This window comes from Pongo pygmaeus, chromosome 3, assembly GCF_028885625.2.
Source record: "Pongo pygmaeus isolate AG05252 chromosome 3, NHGRI_mPonPyg2-v2.0_pri, whole genome shotgun sequence".
NCBI classification, from domain to species: Eukaryota; Metazoa; Chordata; class Mammalia; order Primates; family Hominidae; genus Pongo; species Pongo pygmaeus.
In genome coordinates, this window is record NC_072376.2 from 84,275,113 (window position 1) to 84,297,012 (window position 21,900).

General features: G+C 38.3%; 1 protein-coding gene across 3 annotated transcripts in view; it reads left to right on the plus strand.

Moving 5' to 3' along the window:
* NPFFR2 (neuropeptide FF receptor 2) overlaps nucleotides 1–21,900 on the plus strand; it is a 118,364-nt gene that overhangs the window by 80,715 nt on the left and 15,749 nt on the right. For all 3 annotated transcript variants that reach the window (XM_054485724.1, XM_054485726.1, XM_054485725.1), the window contains one exon: nucleotides 18,651–18,985. In XM_054485724.1, the coding sequence (XP_054341699.1) occupies nucleotides 18,658–18,985 (328 nt within the window). In that variant the 5' untranslated portion in view covers nucleotides 18,651–18,657. The remainder of the gene's footprint in view (nucleotides 1–18,650; nucleotides 18,986–21,900) is intronic.

The following is a 21,900-nucleotide window of genomic DNA, read 5'->3' on the forward strand; positions in this document are numbered from 1 at the left end:
CTGCCTTATTCCAAATCTCTTCTGAGTCAACAACTAGTTATTTCTGGTAGTTATGTACAGACACACTTGAATTCTTCCCTAAATTCCCATGAAATTTGTTGCTGTTGTTGTTGTTTTTTAATGAATGCCCATTCCCTTGACAACAACAACAAGGCCACTGGCTGTAAGTGAAAAATCTTTGAACTGCTTTCATCTCTGTCCAGTGTGCAGGTGTGCCCTTGTCTTCTTCCATTAAGCTTTCCCCATCTGCAGGGTGTATTGCTGTTGTTTTCCAAACAAGTGACATAATCCAGAAACTCTCATCAGTGAACCAGACAACTTACTTTGCTTCATGGGGAGCAATTCATGAGACACAGAACATGCAGCAATTAAGCTGGAAAAGTCTGCTGAGGGCTTTATTTGATCGGCTGTATAGTCAGTGAGGCAACCTGCTTGATATGGTTTGACTGTGTCCTCACCCAAATCTCATCTTGAGTTGTAGTTTCTATAGTCCCCACAAGTTGTGGGAAGTGCCCAGTGGGAGATACTTGAATCATAGGTGCGGTTACCCCCATGCTGCTGCTCTCATGATAGGGAGTTCTCATGAGATATGATGGTTTTATAAGGGGCTTTTCCCTTTTTGCTCAGCACTTCTCTTGCTGCTGCCATGTGAAGAAAGACATGTCTGCTTCCCCTTTTGCTACGATTGTAAGTTTCCTGAGGCCTTCTCAGCCATTCTGAATTGTCAGTCAATTAAACCTCTTTCCTTTATAAATTACCCAGTCTCAAATATGTCTTTATTAGCAGTGTGAGAACAAACTAATACACTGCTCCTGTATGCAGTGATTCCCTTCTGTGTACTTGCCCACTTCCCAAAGTACGCTTTTTAATATCCCATTTCTAATTTCTGAGTGAACTTTGGCTGTGCTGTTTGATCCCTATGTGAATGTTTCTGACATCATCCAAGACAAAGTTGGTTTCCCTAGCTTTGGAGTTATCTGATGCCCTTCTGTGGTGGGCACAGTTTTGATGACCACCACTCAGTAAGAAGCAATCAATTGTCTTTTAAATGGTTTATTAGGAATAGCTATTTTGCCTAACATTTGTTCTCAAAAAAATAAGAGGTCTTCACTGAACTCTTTCATTTCTGCAGATAGCTCTAGTCTGTGTATGTTCTGGTTTCAGGTGCATCTAATATTATCTGTGCAGTCAAATCATACAATCCTAATATACCTTCCTGCATCACCACCCTCCAAAAATCCTTTAGCAATTTCTTCTGCTCAGAGCGTCCACTCAAATTCAGTTATCTTTCTGGTGACTTTGTGAACAGAGGTCAATAGCATTCTTAGATTGAAGAAAACAAAAACAAAAAACTTCTGCAAAAGCCAAAGTAAGCGCTATTTATCTCTAGGTCTCTTAGTCATTTGCAGATTCTGTAAGAGATAATTTTTTATGGTTTCAAAAAATGTCTCTAGTTGCTCCAGTCAATGTAATTCCAAGGTCTATGAATTTTATCTGGGCTCATCAGCCTGGCTCTATTTGTCATGTGAGTCACCACAGTCCTTAACTCCTCTTTAATTCTTACTAGAGGAGAAGATTTTATAATATAATCAATTTACTAACTTGCTTTGAATATTTGTTAAGTCCAAGTCCCACTTCATGAAATTATACAATTGTGCAGGCAAATTCAAACATACTTCTTGCAATATAGTAAATGTATACTGAGTCCTATTCTGTGAGAATGCATATTGTACCTGGCTGTTCCTGGAAATTGAGATGGAGAAGAAAGCACTAGGCAAGTTTCTAATGACATAGCCATCCTCCTTGTCTTGTTGTGCATCCTATACAGTGTTTATCACATCGGGTACAGTTGATGCAATTAGGAGAACTACTTGTTGAATGCTTGATAATCTACAGTTAACCTTCAGGGACTGGCCAGACAGCTCTGTTAACGGTGAAGCTAATGGGAACCAATAATCCTACCCCAAGTATTCCCTTAATCAGGGCAATAATCTCTTGTACATTCCTGGAGTTCTGTACTGTTTATAGTTTATTCTAGGACAACACAGGAAATTCCAAAATCACCATTCAGCATGGCCAGTTAAAACTCCAGGAAGGGTGATTAGGCAATATACCTCCCCACCAAAAACGGAAAAAGGGAACATTCTCTATTAGCACATAGTATCTATCCCAATTATGCATTCAGCTAAAGGCCATTAACCAGTGAAAAGTCTCCCCAGTCATATTCTTCACTCCTAATCTTATTCTGATGCTAGTCCCCGCAACATGGCATCTCCAAATCCTGCTAGTTTCAGCTTTGGGTCTTTCATAGCACTGCCTTGATTTATCATAAGTTCTACTGAACACTGAAAACCTCTATCTAGTCATTTTAGAGGCTTTGCCTACCAGTTCCTGGCTTTTTTACCCAAATATTTGCAAAAGGCCTATGATTGTTTGTTTGGGGTAGGATAAGAATATCTCAGCCTCTCAGCCAATCTTTTTCAGACTCAATGACTTTATCTATGGAAATACATTCAGGCTGCTGTTTTAAGTACTTTCCATTTTGAATCTTGACTCTCATCAGTTGATTTGATTTTTTCTAGACTACAATAATTTGAGTGAACTTGCAGTGACACTTTAAGAAGTGGGAGGGAGGATCAGAGCAGCTCCCCACCTTCCAAATGTGGATACTGTTGTTCTAACTTCTTAGTAGAAACTGTAAGATTCTTTCTCTCTCTTTTTACACTGCTTTTTATAAACCATCTAAAGAGCTCCACTAAGTTGAGGGGATTCTTATTTCCTTTTTCTCTTCATGGTCCTTTCTTTTGTGTGCATAGATCTTTTTATCATCATGCAGCCCCCTCTGCATTAACTGAGCTGGCAGGTTCATCATCATCTCCTAAATATTCCCTTGGTTTCCCATTACATAAGGAGAACAGGAGACAGAAGCTCTCCAAAGTAGCACGTCTTTCATTATCTGTGCCAGAAACATTAAATTGATTGTATCTTTCTGATCATCAAATAGACAACTTTGGGTTGGTCACTCACACCATGCCTGAAGCATGAAGAGACATATGACACTTGTGAGTCATATGTCTCATATGTCTCACAGTGAGTCATTTTGTGAGTCATATTGTGACATTTGTGAGTCATATGTCTCATTTGTCTCACAATGAGTCACATTGTGAGATAGGAAATTACCTATCTCACAAGGGAGGGGATAGGGAATTTACCTCTCTCAGGAGAGGGTTGGTATGCTCCTACTTTTACCGGTTATATAGATTAATTATTATACAACATGAAAATACCTGCTTACAGAAGTTTTCAGCCACTGGGGATTGGCCTTCAACTTACATAACTCTAAAATTAGTGAGATTTCCTAGACAGGTAAAGAAACCCTGCAAGTAATAATTTACCTGGCTTCTACTGGTATTTTTATGTAAAACATTTGAAAATTTGCACAGAATATCCTTGGGATTTAGTAGTCACCTGATCTTATCCTGCAGTTATTTGTGTATTTTTTGAGTAATCAATGGCCTTGTTTATGCTACTTTGTGAAGAAGTGGGACATCATTCTAAGTAGTCATAGAAGTACAAGTATGTCTTCCATGACAGGAAAGAAAAGTCTCACAGCAAAGAATAGTAGGATTTGGAAATTTTTTTTCTTAGTTTTTGGTAATTATAAGCAATACATAGATTTTATTGTTCTTTGCTTGAAGGGAACTTATAGGTCTTACTTTATCAGCACCACTAGCACTAGCCAGGGGATAGAAATTGTTCTATCTTTCCCTCTTCCAGCCACCCCTCATCAATCCATTTAGCCATTTCCCTCATATCTAAGTGTACTTCCTCCACATTCCATTGCATCAAAGATTTGCTGTGTTCTATCATCAATGGGTAGGACTCAACTTGTAATTAGATCTTTACTATATTTTTTATGTACTTTTTATTGCTAAAAATGACCCAACCCATTAAGATTTATGAGATTAAAGCATAGTTCTGCTTGCACTGCCAATCTGTGCTAACACAAAGTCTCAGACTGGCAAAGAAACATGGTTCAAAAGCTTTACCAGTTCTGAAATGTACTAATAATTTCAAGAATACGGGCAACCAAGAGGCTCAGATAACCCTGGGGGGTTGTCTGCGAGTAGACCAGTTCCCTGGCACTTTCCATGTTTGAGATGTAGTCTCCAGTTCGAATAGAAGATGAAGTCTCCTGGTGGAGTTTTGCTTGGTTGACTCACACAGCAGAGGAATATTTAGTCTATAAAATACTGCCACCTTATACCTCAGTTTAAGGGACATTTTCCAGGAAGCCCAGTATTATAAATCCTTAGGGTCTTAATTTATTAATGTTTTCTACAGGCAATCCTTTACCAAGGACATTCTGTTAAGAACTTTTCATAGATAAGGACTTTTCTAGAAATATGAATAGACTATTTGCCCAGAGCTTCAGTTACCATGTTGACAAGGAGATTATATTGGGTTATTTGCCCTCTTATTTTCTCCCAGGGTCAGAAATGAATAGCCAGTCAGCAGCTTTAACTCCTTCCTGTTCAAAAAAGCGTGCATAAATATAAAATTCATTGAATTTTAAAAAACTGAATATATTCTTGTAACCAGCACGCAGATCAAGAAATATCCCTATTCCAGCTGCCCAGAAGCCTTCCCTCATGCTTGTTTCCTGTCAGTACTTCCATCCAGGGGCAAGTAATCATCATGATATAATTTTATAATTAAAAATGTGTTATTTTAAATTGTTGATTGGTACCCCTATAAGAATTCACATGTAGATAATCACATATACACATGTGTAGATAGAAATGTCTTAAATTATAGAATGGGGTCTAACTTCTGTCTGTTATATGAAAATATGAAGTTTTCTAAGCATGTGGCTTTCAAACGTTTTCTTAGGATTTGGCAAATGTAAATAATGCACAGATCCTGTTGTTCTTTGTTTATATTAATTATTTGAGTACAACATGAATATATTTGTGCTGTAAAAAGATTCAAGCAATAAAAAGTAGTAAAATGTAAAAGCTTTTTCATCACCTTATAACACAATCTACTCCTGACCCCAGAAGTCACCCCTACTAATAGATATTTTTCTATTGGAGTTTTGCTTTTGACATGAACAACATGTTATAGAACATTATGTGTCAGAATAGACTCTTCCTATTGATTATAATGGCTTTATTTTAACACAAAGGTTACCGTAAAGTCTCTGAAGTCAGACTACCTGACTTTAAATCTTGACCTTGCTACTTCCCTGCTGATGACCTTGTGCCAGTTACTTGCTTTTTCCCCAGTTTCTTCACCTAAAAATGGGAATAGTGATAATCATAGTATTTTCTCAGAGAATTAAGTGAATTAATAGGGATAAAGTTTATAACAGACCCTGGCAGAGGTCAAGCATTGGATATATTTTGCCATTATTAATCTGTTATCATATTGCACATTGGATTATTAATATTGCTATAATTCACTTAAATTTTTGTCTGTTCATGGCCAAATATGTTGTTTCTAAACTTTTCCTATAACAAAGTTACAATGAATATAATGCTTTCATGGCTTTTTACTCACAGACGTATTTATTTCAATAAATTATATTTGTAGAAATGAAAAGGTCAAGTGGAACATAATGCACATTTTAATTTGACTGGCATTCCCAAATTCACTTTCAATAAGTCTTATCATTGTATCCCTAACACTGTGTGAAAATATTTGCTTCCCGTCATCTGTTGTTAGCCAACATCAGATATCATTAATCTTTTAAATTTTTGCCAGTGGGGTGGATGTGAGGTTTGATTATTAGAAACATGTTTGCTGTGACTGGGAGGGCATGGGAATAACTGCATCTAAATAAGGTCTTAGGACCAAATCTGAGCATGTGTGTCCTTGGTCTTATAGGCAGAGGTGTAGTGGGTACTATCGGGTTCAGCTGATCCAAAATCAGCTTCCCAGTTTACCCCAAATAACTCCCCTGGGTTGTCTCCTATTTCTGTACATTGTAACTCTGATCTTGGAGCCGTCTCTAAAGCCTCCATTTTCATGAAAGTTCTTTCTTAGATGAGTTTTAACCTAGAATTTCCTGCAGTCTTGTTTCTCTTTATTCAACCTTAACAGCCTTTTGTGTTCTGGGCCTTTAAGAGCACTCTTCTTTTGTTTTCCAATGTATCTATAGATTGTTTTTTAATAGTCTTCACTATTTCCTTTAGAACTTTTAATTTAGCCTTCACAAAGGTATTGTTGCATTAAAGTGGTTCTGACTTTCAAACAAGTCATTGAAATTGATCATTCTAGTTTGGGACAATATTAATATCTCTTGGTTTGAATGGGCAATGAAACTGTAGTATTCTAATACACACATAATTAGTCATTTTTACACATTGATTTGTACATTTATTAAAATAAGAATGAAAGGATGCCAGAGTAGGATATCCCTAGCAATATGTTTTTCCACTGCATATGTTTATTGTTTTGAAACTATTGCACAGATTGCATGCAAATATCAAACTTTAATGTTTGTACTAAAGAAATTTTTTTCTGTAACAAGCTGTGTGAATATGCTTGTGTATATATTTTTATTTGTAGACATGTTTATTTCACTAGATTATATTTGAAATTTATTATACTATTAAGTAGAATTCCACTGTTAAGGTGATTATTTAACTATAATCTGCTTTCTTTCATAATTTTATCATAGTAAGAAAGCTGGTGAACTTAAATTCGACTACACATGGATATAAAGATGGGGACAATGGACACTGGGGACTACTAGATGGGAAGGGAAGGAAGGGGATAAAGGGTGAAAAACTACCTATTGAGTACTGTGCTCACTACCTGGGTGATGGGATCATTCGTACTCCGAACCTCACCATCACACAATATACCCATGCAACAAATCTGCACACGTACCCCTGAACCTAAAATAAAAGTTGAAATTAAAAAAGGAAAAAAATAGTACTTTTGAAATAAAAAGCAAGAAGAAAAATACTTCACTGACACTACAAAATTAAGAGGGAAACCTATAAACAGTTCACTTGAGGTGTAAAAGTATAACAGTCATTTAATTAATGGGCTTATTTCTTTTATGGGCATTCATTTGATTAAATCTTTTGTTCGGGCATATTTATAATTTTATATTATACTGTCACTCTGGTCTACATTGCCTCATTTACTGTACTTCTTTTGTTTGTGTTGTATCTTCTTTTCAGTTTAGTTGCAGTTGTTAGGGTCCACCCAACTGGACTGTTTCCCCCTCCTGTAGATCTAAGCCCCAAAGGCCAAAAGTAAAACCGCCTACCCCAAACCCGCCTGTATCTGTCTGACCAGAGGCCAGCTGTTCCAGGGTGTGATCAAGACGTCTACCTTACACAGCACAACTGGCAAGAAAAACATCTCCAGGAAGCGGTCAGACACCTGGCACAAAGGACCCCCCACCCTTTTCTTTTTCCTTCACCCTGACCCAGTTCTATGCCCTATAAAACCTTGCTATAGCCTGTAAGCTGGGCTACCTCCTCTGCTTTTGTCAGGATGTAGCCCGGCAGGACTGACAATAAATCAGCTTGCCTGAACTTGGGTCTATTGGCCTCATTCTTTTCTCGGCTGTCCTTCCAATTATCCCTTATAGTAGTCACTTAATTCCTTTTCTTTTTAACCTTCCTAATTATCCTCATTTTTACATTTATTTTCTGCTTTTGATGCTTAGGTTTAATCTGTTGGCATATGAATACACGTTTAATAATCAATTTTTAAAAATAAAGAGGTTTCATCTTTAGAGTTTGCCAGTTCTCATGGTGTAAATATATCAATCACAGTCAACTTCAAGCAGCAACCGTAACATTACTGAATGTGTCTTTGGGCAGAGATGTGCACAGTTAGCTCTCACTGTAAGCTCACTCCAGAACACCAGTATCTGTATTCCTCATTACCATGAAAGCTGCGACATGGTCTACTTCATTGTTATATTCCCTAGTTCTTAGAATACTACCTAGCACATTGTCAACACAGTCAATATTTGTTAAATCAATCAATGAATGAATGAACAAAAGATTTTCCCCTCACTTCCAAGAAAGAGTATAGTGAACTGTTTCCCTGATGGAATGCCCATGTGATTCTGGCCCTTTACCACCTGCTTCAGGAATCCAATAATGAAAGAAAATGTAAACAATTTTGGTAGCCAGTCCTTGAGATAACTTTCTGAAGGAATGATGTTAATATTAATGAAAAAAAAAGGAACAAATAAAAAGCACACCACACATACTTTGTTTGTGTTCTGGTAGCACTAGCCCTAAACACAATATGAGTAAGGTAACAAAAAAGTAACCTGAGATATATTAAAAATGGTTTTAAAACCAAAAGGGAGGAAGAAAGGAACAAAGGAAGGAAGGGGGAAGGGCGAAAATGAAAAACATATGGAGGAAGGAAAGGGAAAATAATATCAAATGTTCACGGAGTTCTTACTCTGAATTATGTACACTTTTATGTGCTTTATATAAACTATATTGTAAGGTTGAAAATATGTGCTCTGGAGCTGAGCTGCATGGAATAAAATCCCACTTCTGCTTTTTACTGATGATGTGACATTTAGCGGATTAGTTAATTTAGCCATTGCTTCAGTTTCCTATTTGACTGTCCTACCATAAAACTATAATAAACCAATGCATATAAAAATGCTTAGCACTGAGTCTGACATATGGTAAGCACACAATAAATTTTAACTACAATTATTTGATGAAAACCTAACAACAACACTATGAAGTTTGTATCATTATTATTTTTACTTTTTTGATAAGGAGTCTGAATCACAAAGAGATTAAATAATTTACTCAAAGTCACACAGGTATTAATCATGAATCTATCTTCCAGGAAATATCAATAGAAAACAAGATGTGGGATTTGAGTGCAGGCAATTAGACTCCATAGCCTAATGTTTTTAAACCCTATGTTATTACAAGAAGACATGCACTTACCTTTAATAGAAGAAAATTTGAGACAGCAAATGCTTAACAACCAAGAAATTACAAAAGAGAAAAACGACAATCTATGAAACAAAAATTATATGATGAGATTAATTAATGCATTTAACAAATACTTATTGAGCACCAATTATTGGTTCAACCATGCTTTTAGGTACTGAGAATTCAACTGTGAACTGGTCTCTACTCTCACAGAACATACTTTATAATACAGTATAAAATGGCATAACAAAATGGAAATGTGGTTGGTAAAGGCAGCAAAAATCTTCAACAGAAAAATAAATACTTTTATAAACCAATAATTTTTGAAAGATAGGATATAGCATATCAACATATGGAAAATAGGTATCCATGATAGAGAATATAACAGTGGAACAGTTAATGACTTCTGACATGAAGGAAGTACTGAGATGAGAATTGGACAGGATTTGTTTTCTTTCAGAAAAAAAATAATCAATAGAAAAAATATATGCTGATATAGCTAAAAAAATTTGAGGATTAAAAAATCTCTTCTATACAATATATAAAAACGCATAGCACCTATAAGAAAACAAAAATATTGGATTGGATTCAAATTTTTTTGTACCAAAATTTCCAATAGATAATGGAGCAAGTCTGCAAGGATATGGGCAAAAAATAGTGGGATCTAAATATGTTGTACATAGATTGTTATTCCTGTCAAAAGGATAAGGATTTGGTCTCATATATGTACTAACTCAGCAGATACAATAATTTGGAAACTTCTTGAGAAGCTTTGTAGTTATATACACACTGTAATTATTTATAATACTATTAAATGCAATATAACAATTTAATACATGGAGAAGCTGCCTTATTAAAATATTGAAATAAGCATTGAAAAATCTAAATGTAGCTGGCAAGATGGCCGAATAGGAACAGTTCTGGTCTGCAGCTCCCAGCGAGATCAACATGGAAGGCAGGTGATTTCTGCATTTCCAACTGAGGTACCTGGTTCATCTCATTGGGACTAGTTAGACAGTGGGTGCAGTCCGCAGAGGGTGAGCCGAAGCAGGGTGGGGCATCACCCCACCAGGGAAGCACAAGGGGTTTGGGAAATCCCTCCCCTAGCCAAGGGAAGCCCTGAGAGATTGTGCCTTAAGGAACAGTGCATTCTGGCCCAGATACTACGCTTTTCCCATGGTCTTTGCAACTTGCAGACCAGGAGATTCCCTTAGGTGCCTTCATCACTAGGGCCCTGGGTTTCAAGCCCAAAACTGGGGGATCATTTGGGCAGACACCCAGCTAGCTGCATTTTTTCTTTTTTTCATACCCCAGTGGCACCTGGAACCCCAGTGAGACAGAACCCTTCACTCCCCTGGAGAGAGGGCCGAAGCCAGGGAGCCAAGTGGTCTGGCTCAGTGGGTCCCACTCCCACAGAGCCCAGCAAGCTAAGATCCACTGGCTTGAAATTCTCACTGCCAGCACAGCAGTCTGAAGTAGACCTGGGAGGCTTGAGCTTAGTGGGGAGAGGGACGTCCGCCATTACTGAGGCTTGAGTAGGCGGTTTTCCCCTCACAGTGTAAACAAAGCCACCAGGAAGTTCAAACTGGGTGGAGCCAACTGCAGCTCGGCAAAGCCACAGTAGCCAGACTGCCTCTCTAGATTCCTCCTCTCTGGGCAGGGCATCTCTGAAAGAAAGGCAGCAGCCCAAACAGGGGCTTATAGATAAAATCTCCCTGGGACAGAGTACCTGGGGGAAGAGTGGCTGTGGGTGCAGCTTTAGCAAACTTAAACATTCCTGCCTGCCAGCTGTGAAGAGAGCAGCAGATCTCCCAGCGCAGTGCTCCAGCTCTGCTAAGGGACAGACTGGCTCCTCAAGTGGGTCCCTGACCCCTGTGCCCCCTGACTGGGAGACACCTCCCAGCAAGGGTTGACAGACACCTCAAACAGGAGAGCTCTGGTTGGCATCTGGTAGGTGCCCCTCTGGGACAAAGCTTCCAGAGGAAGGAACAGGCAGTAATCTTTGCTGTTCTGCAGCCTCTGCTGGTAATACCCAGGCAAACAGGGTCTGGAGTGAACCTCCAGCAAACTCTAGTAGACCTGCAGCAGAAGGCCCTGACTGTTAGGAGGAAAACTAACAAACAGAAAGGAATAGCATCAACATCAACAAAAAGGAAGTCCACACCAAAACCCCATCCATAGGTCACCAACATCAAAGACCAAAGGTAGATAAATACATGAAAATGAGGAGAAACCAGCATAAAAATTCCAAAAACTAGAATGCCTCTTCTCCTCCAAAGTATCACAACTCCTCACCAGCAAAGGAACAAAACTGGATGGAGAATGAGTTTGACAAATTGACAGAAGTAGGCTTCAGAAGGTGGGTAATAACAAATCTTCCAAGCTAAAGGAGCATGTTCTAACCCAACGCAAGGAAGCTAAGAACCTTGAAAAAAGGTTAGAGGAATTGCTAACTAGAATAACCAGTTTAGAGAAGAACATAAATGACCTGATGGAGCTGAAAAACACAGCACAAGAACTTCATGAAGCATAAACAAGTATCAATAGCCAAATCGATCAAGCGGAAGAAAGGATATCAGAGATTGATGATCAACTTAATGAAATAAGGCGTGAAGAAAAGATTAGAGAAAAAAGAATGAAAAGGAACAAACAAAGCCTCCAAGAAATATGGGACTATGTGAAAAGACCAAACCTATGTTTGACTGGTGTACCTGAAAGTGACAGGGAGAATAGAACCAAGTGGAAAAACACTTTTCAGGATATTATCCAGGAGAACTTCCTCAACCTAGCAAGAAAGGCTAACATTCAAATTCAGGAAATACAGAGAATACCACAAAGATACTCCTTGAGAAGAGAATCCCCAAGACACATAATCATCAGATTCACTAAGGTTGAAATGAAGGGAAAAAAGTTAAGCGCAGCCAGAGAGAAAGGTTGCATTACCCACAAACGGAAGCCAATCAGACTAACAGCCAATCTCTCTGCAGAAACCCTACAAGCCAGAAGAGAGTAGGGGCCAGTGCTCAACATTCTTAAAGAAAGGAATTTTCAAACCAGAATTTCATATCTGGCCAAACTAAGCTTCATAAGAGAAGGAGAAATAAAATCCTTTACAGACAAGCAAATGCTCAGAGATTTTGTCACCACCAGGCCTGCCTTACAAGAGCTCCTGAAGGAAGCATTAAACATGGAAAAGAAAAACCAGTACCAGCCACGGCAAAAACATACCAAACTGTAAAGACCATCAACACTATGAAGAAACCACATCAACTAACAGGCAAAATAACCAGCTAGCATCATAATGAGAGGATAAAATTCACACATAACAATATTAACCTTAAATGTAAATGGGCTAAATGCCCCAAGTAAAAGACACACACTGGCAAATTGGATAAAGAGTCAAAACCCATTGGTGTGCTGTATTCAGGAGACCCATCTCACTTGCAAAGAAACACATAGGCTCAAAATAAAGGGATGGAGGAATATTTGCCAAGCAAATGGAAAGCAAAAAAAAAAAAAAAAAAAAAGCAGGGGTTGCAATCCTAGTGTCTGATAAAACAGATTTTAACCAACAAAGATCAAAAAAGATAAGGAAAAGCATTACATAATGGTAAAGGGATCAATGCAACAAGAAGAGCTAACTATCTTAAATTTATATGCACCCAATACAGGAGCACCCAGATTCATAAAACAAGTTCTTAGACACCTACAAAGAGACTTAGACTCCCACACAATAGTAGTGGGAGACTTTAACACCCCACTGTCAATATTAGACAGATCGATGAGACAGAAAATTAACAAGAATATTTGGGACTTGAACTCAGCTCTGGACCAAGCAGACCTAATAGACATCTACATAACTCTCCACCCCAAATAAACAGACTATACATTCTTCTCAGCACCATGTCACACTTATTCTAAAATTGACCACATAATTGGAAGTAAAACACTCCTCAGCAAATGCGAAAGAACAAAAATCTTAACAAACAGACTCTCAGACCACAGTGCAGTCAAATTATAACTCAGGATTAAGAAACTCACTCAAAACTGCACAACTACATAGAAACTGAACAATCTGCTCCTGAATGACTACTGGGTAAATATTGAAATTAAGGCAGAAATAAGTAAGTTCTTTGAAACCAATGAGAACAAAGACACCACGTACCAGAATCTCTAGGACACAATTAATAGATCTTCCTGCTTTCTCCTGTGGGCATTTAGTGCCCACAGGAGAAAGCAGGAAAGATCTGAAATCGACACCCTAACATCACAATCAAAAGAACTAGAGAAGCAAGAGCAAACATATTCAAAAGCTAGCAGGAAATAACTAAGATCAGAGCAGAGCTGAAGGAGATAGAGACATGAAAAACTCTTGAAAATATCAATGAATCCAGGAGCTGGTTTTTGAAAAGATTAACAAAATAGACCACTAGGCACACTAATAAAGAAGAAAAGAGAGAAGAATCAAATAGACACAATAAAAAATGATAAAGGGGATACCATCACTGATCCCACAGAAATATAAACTACCATCAGAGAATACTATAAACACCTCTATGCAAATAAACTAGAAAATCTAGAAGAAATGGATACATTCCTGGACACATACACCCTCCCAAGACTAAACCAGGAAGAAGTTGAATCCCTGAACAGACCAATAACAAGTTCTGAAATTGAGGCAGTAATTAATAGCCTAACAACCAAAAAATGCCCAGAACCAGATGGATTCACAGCCAAATTCTACCAGAGGTACAAAGAGGAGCTGGTACCATTACTTCTGAAACTATTCCAAACAATAGAAAAAGAGGGACTCCTCCCTAACTCACGGAATGAGGCCAGCATCATCAGGATACCAAAACCTGGCAGAGACACAACAAAAAAGAAAATTTCAGGTCAATATCTCTGATGAACATTGATGCAAAAATCCTCGATAAAATACTTGCAAACTGAATCCAGCAACACATCAAAAAGCTTACCCACCATGATCAAGTTGACTTCATCCCGGGGATGCAAGGCTGGTTCAAAATATGTAAATCAATCAATGTAATCCATCACATAAACAGAACCAATGACAAAAACCACATGATCATCTCAATAAATGCAGAAAAGGCCTTTGAAAAAATTCAACAGCGCTTCCTGCTAAACACTCTCAATAAACTAGGTATTGATGGAATGTATCTAAAAATAATAAGAGCTATTTATGACAAATCCACAGCCAATATTACACTGAATGGGCAAAAACTGGAAGCATTGCCTTTGAAAACTGGCACAAGTCGGGGATGACCTCTCTCACCACTCCTATTCAACAGTGTTGGAAGTTCTGGCCAAGGAAATCAGGCAAGAGAAAGCAATAAAGGGTATTCAATTAGGAAGAGAGGAAGTCAAATTATCTCTGTTTGCAGATGACATGATTGTATATTTAGAAAACCCCATTGTCTCAGCCAAAAATCTCCTTAAGCTGATAAGCAACTTCAGCAAAGTCTCAGGATACCAAATCAGTGTGCAAAAATCACAAGCATTACTATACACCAGTAATAGACAAATAGAGCCAAATCATGAGTGAACTCCCATTCACAGTTGCTACAAACAGAATAAAATACCTAGGAATCCAACTTACAAGGGATGTGAAGGACCTCTTCAAGGAGAACTACAAACCACTGCTCAAGGAAATAAGAGAGGACACAAGAAATGCTCATGGATAGGAAGAATTAATATCATGAAAGATGGCCTTCCTGACAAAAGTAACTTAGAGATTCAATGCTATCCCTATCAAGCTATAATTGACTTTCTTCAGAGAATTAGAAAAACTACTTTAAATTTCATATGGAACCAAAAAAGAGCCCGTATACCCAAGACAATTCTAAGCAAAAAGAATAAAGCTGGAGGCATCACGCTACCTGATTTCAAACTATACTACAAGGCTACTGTAACTGTACAGTTACAGTACAGTTTGGTACCAGTAAACAGCATGGTACTGGTACCAAAACAGATATATAGACCAATGGAACAGAATAGAGACCTCAGAAATAATGCCACACATCTACAACCATCTGATTTTTGATAAACCTGACAAAAATGAGCAATGGGGAAAGGATTCCTTATTTAATAAATGGTGCTGGGAAAACTGGCTAGCCATATGTAGAAAGCTGAAACTGGATCCCTTCCTTACACCTTATACAAAAATTAACTCAAGACAGATTAAAGACTTAAATGTAAGACCTAAAACCATAAAAACCCTAGAAGAAAACCTAGGCAATACCATTCAGGACATAGGCATGGGCAAAGACTTCATGACTAAAACACCAAAAACAATGGCAATAAAAGCCAAAATTGACAAATGGGATCTAATTAAACTGAAGAACTTCTGCACAGCAAAAGAAACTACCATCAGAGTGAACAGGCAACCTACAGAATGGGAGAAAATTTTTTCAATCTATCCATCTATCCATCTGACAAAGGGCTAATATCCAGAATCTTCAAGGAATTTAAACAAATTTACCAGGAAAAACAACTCCATCAAAAAGTGAGTGAAGGATATGAACAGACATTTCTCAAAAGAGGACATTTATGAGGCCAAAAATCATATGGAAAAAAAGCTCATCATCACTGGTCATTAGAGAAATGCAAATCAAAACCACAATGAGATACCATCTCATGCCAGTTAGAATTGCAGTCATTAAAAAGTCAGGAAACAACAGATGCTGGAGAGCATGTGGAGAAAAGGGAACGCTTTTACACTGTTGGTGGAAGGGTAAATTAGTTCAACCGCTGTGGAAAAGAAAACCTCCAACCTCTCAACTGTGTATATAGAAAGTTCAAGGAAAAGATCTCAGGTAATACTACAAAAATTAGGGAAGGATAGGTGGTCTATTGGTTTCCTATTAGTGCGGCACCAAGTTGTCACACTTAGTGTCTAAAATAGCACACATTTGTTATCTTGTAGTTCTGAAGGCCAGAAGTCTGGAATGGTTTCCACTAGGCTAAAGTCAAGATGTTGGCAAGGCTGCATTTTTTTCTTAAGGCTCTACAGAATAATCTGTCTGCTTGCTTTTCTTTTCCAGCTTCTAGAGGTTGTCTGCATTCCTTGGCTCATGGTCCTTTTCAATCTTTAAAGCCAGCAATGGCCCATCAAGTTGGTCTCACCTAGAATAGCACCAATACTGATGCTTCTGTGTCTCTTCCACTTTTTAGGACTCTCACGATTACATTAAGCCCACCTATATAACCAGGATATCCTATTTTAATATAAGCTAATTAGCAACCTTAATTCCCCTCTGCCATGTAACCTAACCTATTCAGAAGTTCTGGAGATTTGGACAGAGAAACTTGGGAAGCCATTATACTGCTGACCATAGGTGGTAGGAAGTTTAAATTTTGTAGCTAAGGACAATAAGCATTCATTCGTTTCTGAGGTAGATTAATATTGAAATATTTTACATTTATAGAATTTTTCTAATTTAGAAATTTTCTGATATTTCCTCAGGATAAGATTATGCATTTTTGACAAAAATATTGCTAAACTGATGTTGAATTCTCAAGCATTACATCAAGGATCATACGATGTGTTTGCATCTCATTATCCAAAATGTTATCCTGGATCATTTAACTAAGGTAGAATATGCCCAGTTTTTTCACTGAAAAGTTACAATTTTAACTTGAAATTAATAAAGTATTTTGTGGGTAGATAATTTCAGACTACGTGACTATCCTGTTTCAAACTTTTGTCCACTGCTTTAAGCAGTCATTTATAATTCTTTGCTGGAACACACCAACAGTGTGGGGAGGTCAATTTTATAAGCCCACTGTCAAATTCATTTTCATTTATGGGCAGATATAACCTTCTGTTCAATTAATTAGCAAGGTGTGCAGAAAAGAGATAACAAGCAGGCCTGAGGCTGCTACCCTTAGAAAAGCCTGCTTGCTAAGTTGGCCCTTGGTTGGGGTCTGGGAACTGAAATAATAAACACTTACTGTAGTGATACACAGGTTTACTTAAATGATGAGTGGCTCACTATGCCTAGACTGTTTGTACAAACAACATGGTTTATGCTGAATATCTACTTTCTATCTGGGAATCTGGAATTTTGATATATGCTAGAAAGTAGATCCCCACTTGATCATTCTCCAAGAAAAACCCTGGGTGTTGAGTCTCTAGTGAGCTTCTCTGGTTGACAACACTTTACATGTGCTTTCACAATTTGTTACTGGAGGAATTAGGCATGTTCTGTGTGACTCCACTGAGATTAGGTGCATGAGGCTTATGCCTAATTTCCTGCAGTCTTCATCCCTTGTACCTTTTCCATTCCTGATTTTGCTTTGCAACCTTCACTTTAATATATATTAGCTGTGAATACATTATATGCTGGGTCCTGTGAGTCTTTCTAGTGAATCACCATACCTAGGGGTGGTTGTGGGGACCTCTGACATACAGGATTGATTAAGCTGTCTACATTAAGACATACAGGCCAAGTGCAGTGGCTCAAGCCTGTAATCCTAGCACTTTGGGAGGCCAAGATGGGTGGATCACAAAGTCAGGAGATGGAGACCATCCTGGCTAAAACGGTGAAACCCCGTCTCTACTAAAAATACAAAAAAATTAGCCAGGCGTGGTGGCAGGCACCTGTAGTCCCAGCTACTCAGGAGGCTGAGGCCAGAGAATGGCGTGAACTGGGAGGCGGAGCTTGTAGTGAGCCGAGATCGCGCCACTGCACTCCAGCCAGGGCATCAGAGCAAGACTCCATCTCAAAAAAATAAATAAATAAATAAAAGGACATACGGATTCTAAATAATTTCTTGATACATTGTATATGAATAGAATTATGCTAAATGAAACTAAGACAAGTAACCTAGCCCTATATTAAGAGACTCACAATATGGTGGCTGTGTCTGCATAGAGAAGTATCTAAAAATAATACTCAGGCCAGGCACAGTGGCTCATGCCTGTATTCCTGGCATTTTGGGAAGCTGAGGTGGGTGGGTCACTTGAACTCAAGAGTTCAAGACCAGACTGGGCAACATGGCAAAACTCCATCCCTACTAGAAATACAAAAATTAGCTGGCCATGATGGCATGCACCTGTGGTCTCAGCTACTTGTGGGGCTGAGGCAGGAGGATCACTTAAACCTGGGAGATCAAGGCTACAGTGAGCTGAGATGGTGCCACTGCACTCCCGTCCAGGTGACAGAGTGAAACCCCTGCAAAAAAATAATAATAATATTAAATTAATTGAGTCAGAACAGAATATGGCAAATACAAGAAGCTTATTTCTTTAGGAGTTTCAAAGATGTAGACATCGTATCCTGTTCAGATTATCAGGAAAGCTAGAGTCATGTGAGTTAACTTTAAATTAATAAGTGAGTCTTGACAGAATATGATAGCTGGAGGTAGAGGGAAGGAGAGTTTTGGAAGGCAAGGGAAATGGATAGAGTGCATGCTGAAAGAAGTGAAATATAGAGTGTATTAGAAATAAAATATAATAATAACCATTACTTATGGCACAAATTGGAATTTTCAAATGCTCTTGGTTAAAATCCTAATAATTTGAGTGCCTTATTTATAGTTCAGTTTTATGTAAAACTTATAGATTATTATAGAAAGACCACAAAAATTCCATGGCATTTTACAAGTGTTCCTCTTAAACTCAGGCACAGAATTTATGCTTTACTGGTTCCTAATTATGTTTTTCTTTTCTGTCTCTTCTTTGTTAAGGTTCATCATGAATGAGAAATGGGACACAAACTCTTCAGAAAACTGGCATCCCATCTGGAATGTCAATGACACAAAGCATCATCTGTACTCAGATATTAATATTACCTATGTGAACTACTATCTTCACCAGCCTCAAGTGGCAGCAATCTTCATTATTTCCTACTTTCTGATCTTCTTTTTGTGCATCGTGGGAAATACTGTGGTTTGCTTTATTGTAATGAGGAACAAACATATGCACACAGTCACTAATCTCTTCATCTTAAACCTGGCCATAAGTGATTTACCAGTCGGCATATTCTGCATGCCTATAACACTGCTGGACAATATTATAGCAGGTATGTTGGCTTTTGTGCAGTTTGAAGATAATATGAAATATTTGTCCCATATTTCGGCAGCCATTGGCAGGGCTGTTCATTCATTCATTTGTATACAGATATTTATGGAATTCCAGGAACTGATCCAGGAACCTGCCCTCATTGGATCTGCATTCTGAAGGACTAGATGGACAATAAACAAAGAGTTATATAATTAGAGAATGAGAAGGATTCTGGAGGAAAAGAAAAGTGATATAATAGAAACAGAAAGTGGAGGCTGCAATTTTTATAGAGTATTCACTGGAGGTCATGAGAAAATAAGATTTAGTGTGTCTTACCTGAAGCCTTTGAATTTTCTTAATAAAGTTCAGGGCACATATAAGATGATAGAAATATCACTATGAAATGTAAGGTCCGAAGAACTGACACATCTGATTTGAGTTAATGCAATGTCTTCAGTCTGACATAAGCAGAAATTTAGGCCCTCATGTTGTTAGCTAGAGAGATTTCCAACAGTTTTTGAGAGAAGATGCAACAATATTAATGATTTTTCAAAAAGTGGTAGTTTATGTGTGCAACATAAGTTTACATTGTAAAGCTTAGGGTAGCACCCTATAGTACTTCTGGGCCCACAGAAGTACTTTACCTTACTGCACAGATCTGAGTTTCTGTGATGTTTATCATTAAAAAAAAATTTTATCGAGGATGTGATGAAAGGACCATTTCCTTGACCCCGTCTCGGGACTGGTGAAGGGGAGTCTCCCTTACTCCACCTGCAACTCTCAAGCCCCTTGTGGGAGGGCGAGCGTGCAGGTGAGAGGGTACAGGAGCTAGGGCAAGTGTTTTTGGGTGCCAGCAGGAACTAATCCTGTACCAGCCCCAGTGCTGTGTCTAGAGGTTGCCTGTGACCCCTGGAGCCCCAGAGAGCAGACAGCTAAGTGTTAACCAGCTCAGTGGAGGGTCAGGGTGACAGCATTTTGCACCTGCCGTCTTGGTACCTGAGTTCCTGTCTGGCATTCAGGAAGAATCAAGTCTCAAGAATGAATTGAAGGGTGGTGAATGTGGAGGATTTTATTGAGCAGTGGAAGTGGCTCTCAGCAGGATAGAGAGCTGGAACGGGGATGGAGTGGGAAGATGATTGACGGTCCCCGGCTGAACTCCTCTCCAACCATAGTCTCCAATGCCCAGCTATTTTTTTCTCGATGTTCAGACACTTCTTGTCTTCTTCTCTGACGCACCACTCTGCTGCTGTGCCCTTGGAACCTGGGATTTTTATAGGTATAGGATGGGGGGGGGCGTGGCAGGTCAGGGTGGTTTTGAAAAAGGCAACTTTCAGTTGGGAATACAGGATTGCATGTTCTCACTTAGAGCCACAAGGTCCAAGCTTGAAGGTGGAGTCCCTGCCAGGGACTCTGCCCTTTTCCAACTAGTATTTCCTTGCCTCACGTCCATATCAATTATCAAGATACTGTGCTAAACAAAAAGAGGGTGTACAAATTGATAAAAATTATTGTTATCACTCTCAGACAAGGTTTTTTTTTAATTTAACTTCTATTTTTAATTCAGGGGTACATGTACAAGTTTATTACACAGGTAAACTTGTGTCATGGGGGTTTGTTGTACAGATTATTTTGTCACCCATGTATTAAGCCTAGTACCCATTGGTTTTTTTTTCCTGAGTCTCTTCGTCCTTACTCCCTCTACCCTCTGATAGGCCCCAGCACGTGTCGTTCCCCTCTATCTCATCATTAGCTCCCACATATAAATAGTAACAGGTAGTATTTGGTTTCCTGTTCCTGCATTAGTTTGCTGCAGATAATGGCCTCCAGCTCCATCCATGTTCCTTCAAAGGACATGAGCTCATTCTTTCTTATGGCTACATAGTATTCCATGGTGTATATGTACCACATTTTCTTTATTCATCTACAATTGATGTGTATTTAGATTGATTCCATGTCTTTGCTATCGTGAATAGTGCTGCAATGAACATACACATACATGTGTCTTTATAATAGAACAATTTATATTCCTCCGGGTATATACCTAGTATTGGGATTGCTGGGTTGAATGGTAGTTCTGTCTTTAGGTCTTTGAGGCATTGCCACATTGTCCTCCAGAATGGTTGAACTCATTTACATTCCCACCAACAGTGTGAAAGTGTTTATTTTTCTCCACAATTTCGCCAACATCTGTTATTTTTTGACTTTTTAATGGTAGCCATTCTGACTGGTGTGGGATGATATCCCATTGTTGTTTTTATTTTTGCATTTCTCTAATATTCAGTGATGTTGAGCTTTTTTTCATATGTTTGTTGGCCACATGTATATCTTCTTTTGAAAAATATCTGTTCATGTCCTTTGCCCACTTTTTAATGGGGTTGTTTATTTTTTGTAAATTTGTTTAAGTTCCTTTTAGATGCTGGATATTAGACCTTAGTCAAATCCAAAGTTTGCAAAAATTTTCTCTCAGTATGTAGGTTGTCTGTTTACTCTGTTGATATTTTCTTTTGTCATGTGGAAGCTCTTTAGTTTAATTATTAATAGATTCCATTTGTAAATTTTTGCATTTGTTGTGATTGCTTTTGGTGTCTTCCTAGTGAAATTTTTGCCTGTTCCTATGTCCAGAATGGTATTGCCTAGTTGTCTTCCAGAGTTTTCACAGTTTTGGGTTTTACCTTTAAGTCCTTAATCCATCTTGAGTTAATTTTTGTACATGTTATAAGGAAGGGGTTTGGTTTCAATCTTCTGCACATGGCTAGCCAGTTTTCCCAGCACCATTTATTAAATAGGGAGTCCTTTCCCCATTACTTGCCCATTGTTTTTGTCAGCTTTGTTGAAGGTTAGATATTTGTAGGTGCATGGACTTGTTTCTGGGTTCTCTATTCTGTTCCATTGGTCTATGTGTCTATTTTTGTACTAGTACCATGCAGTTTTCAT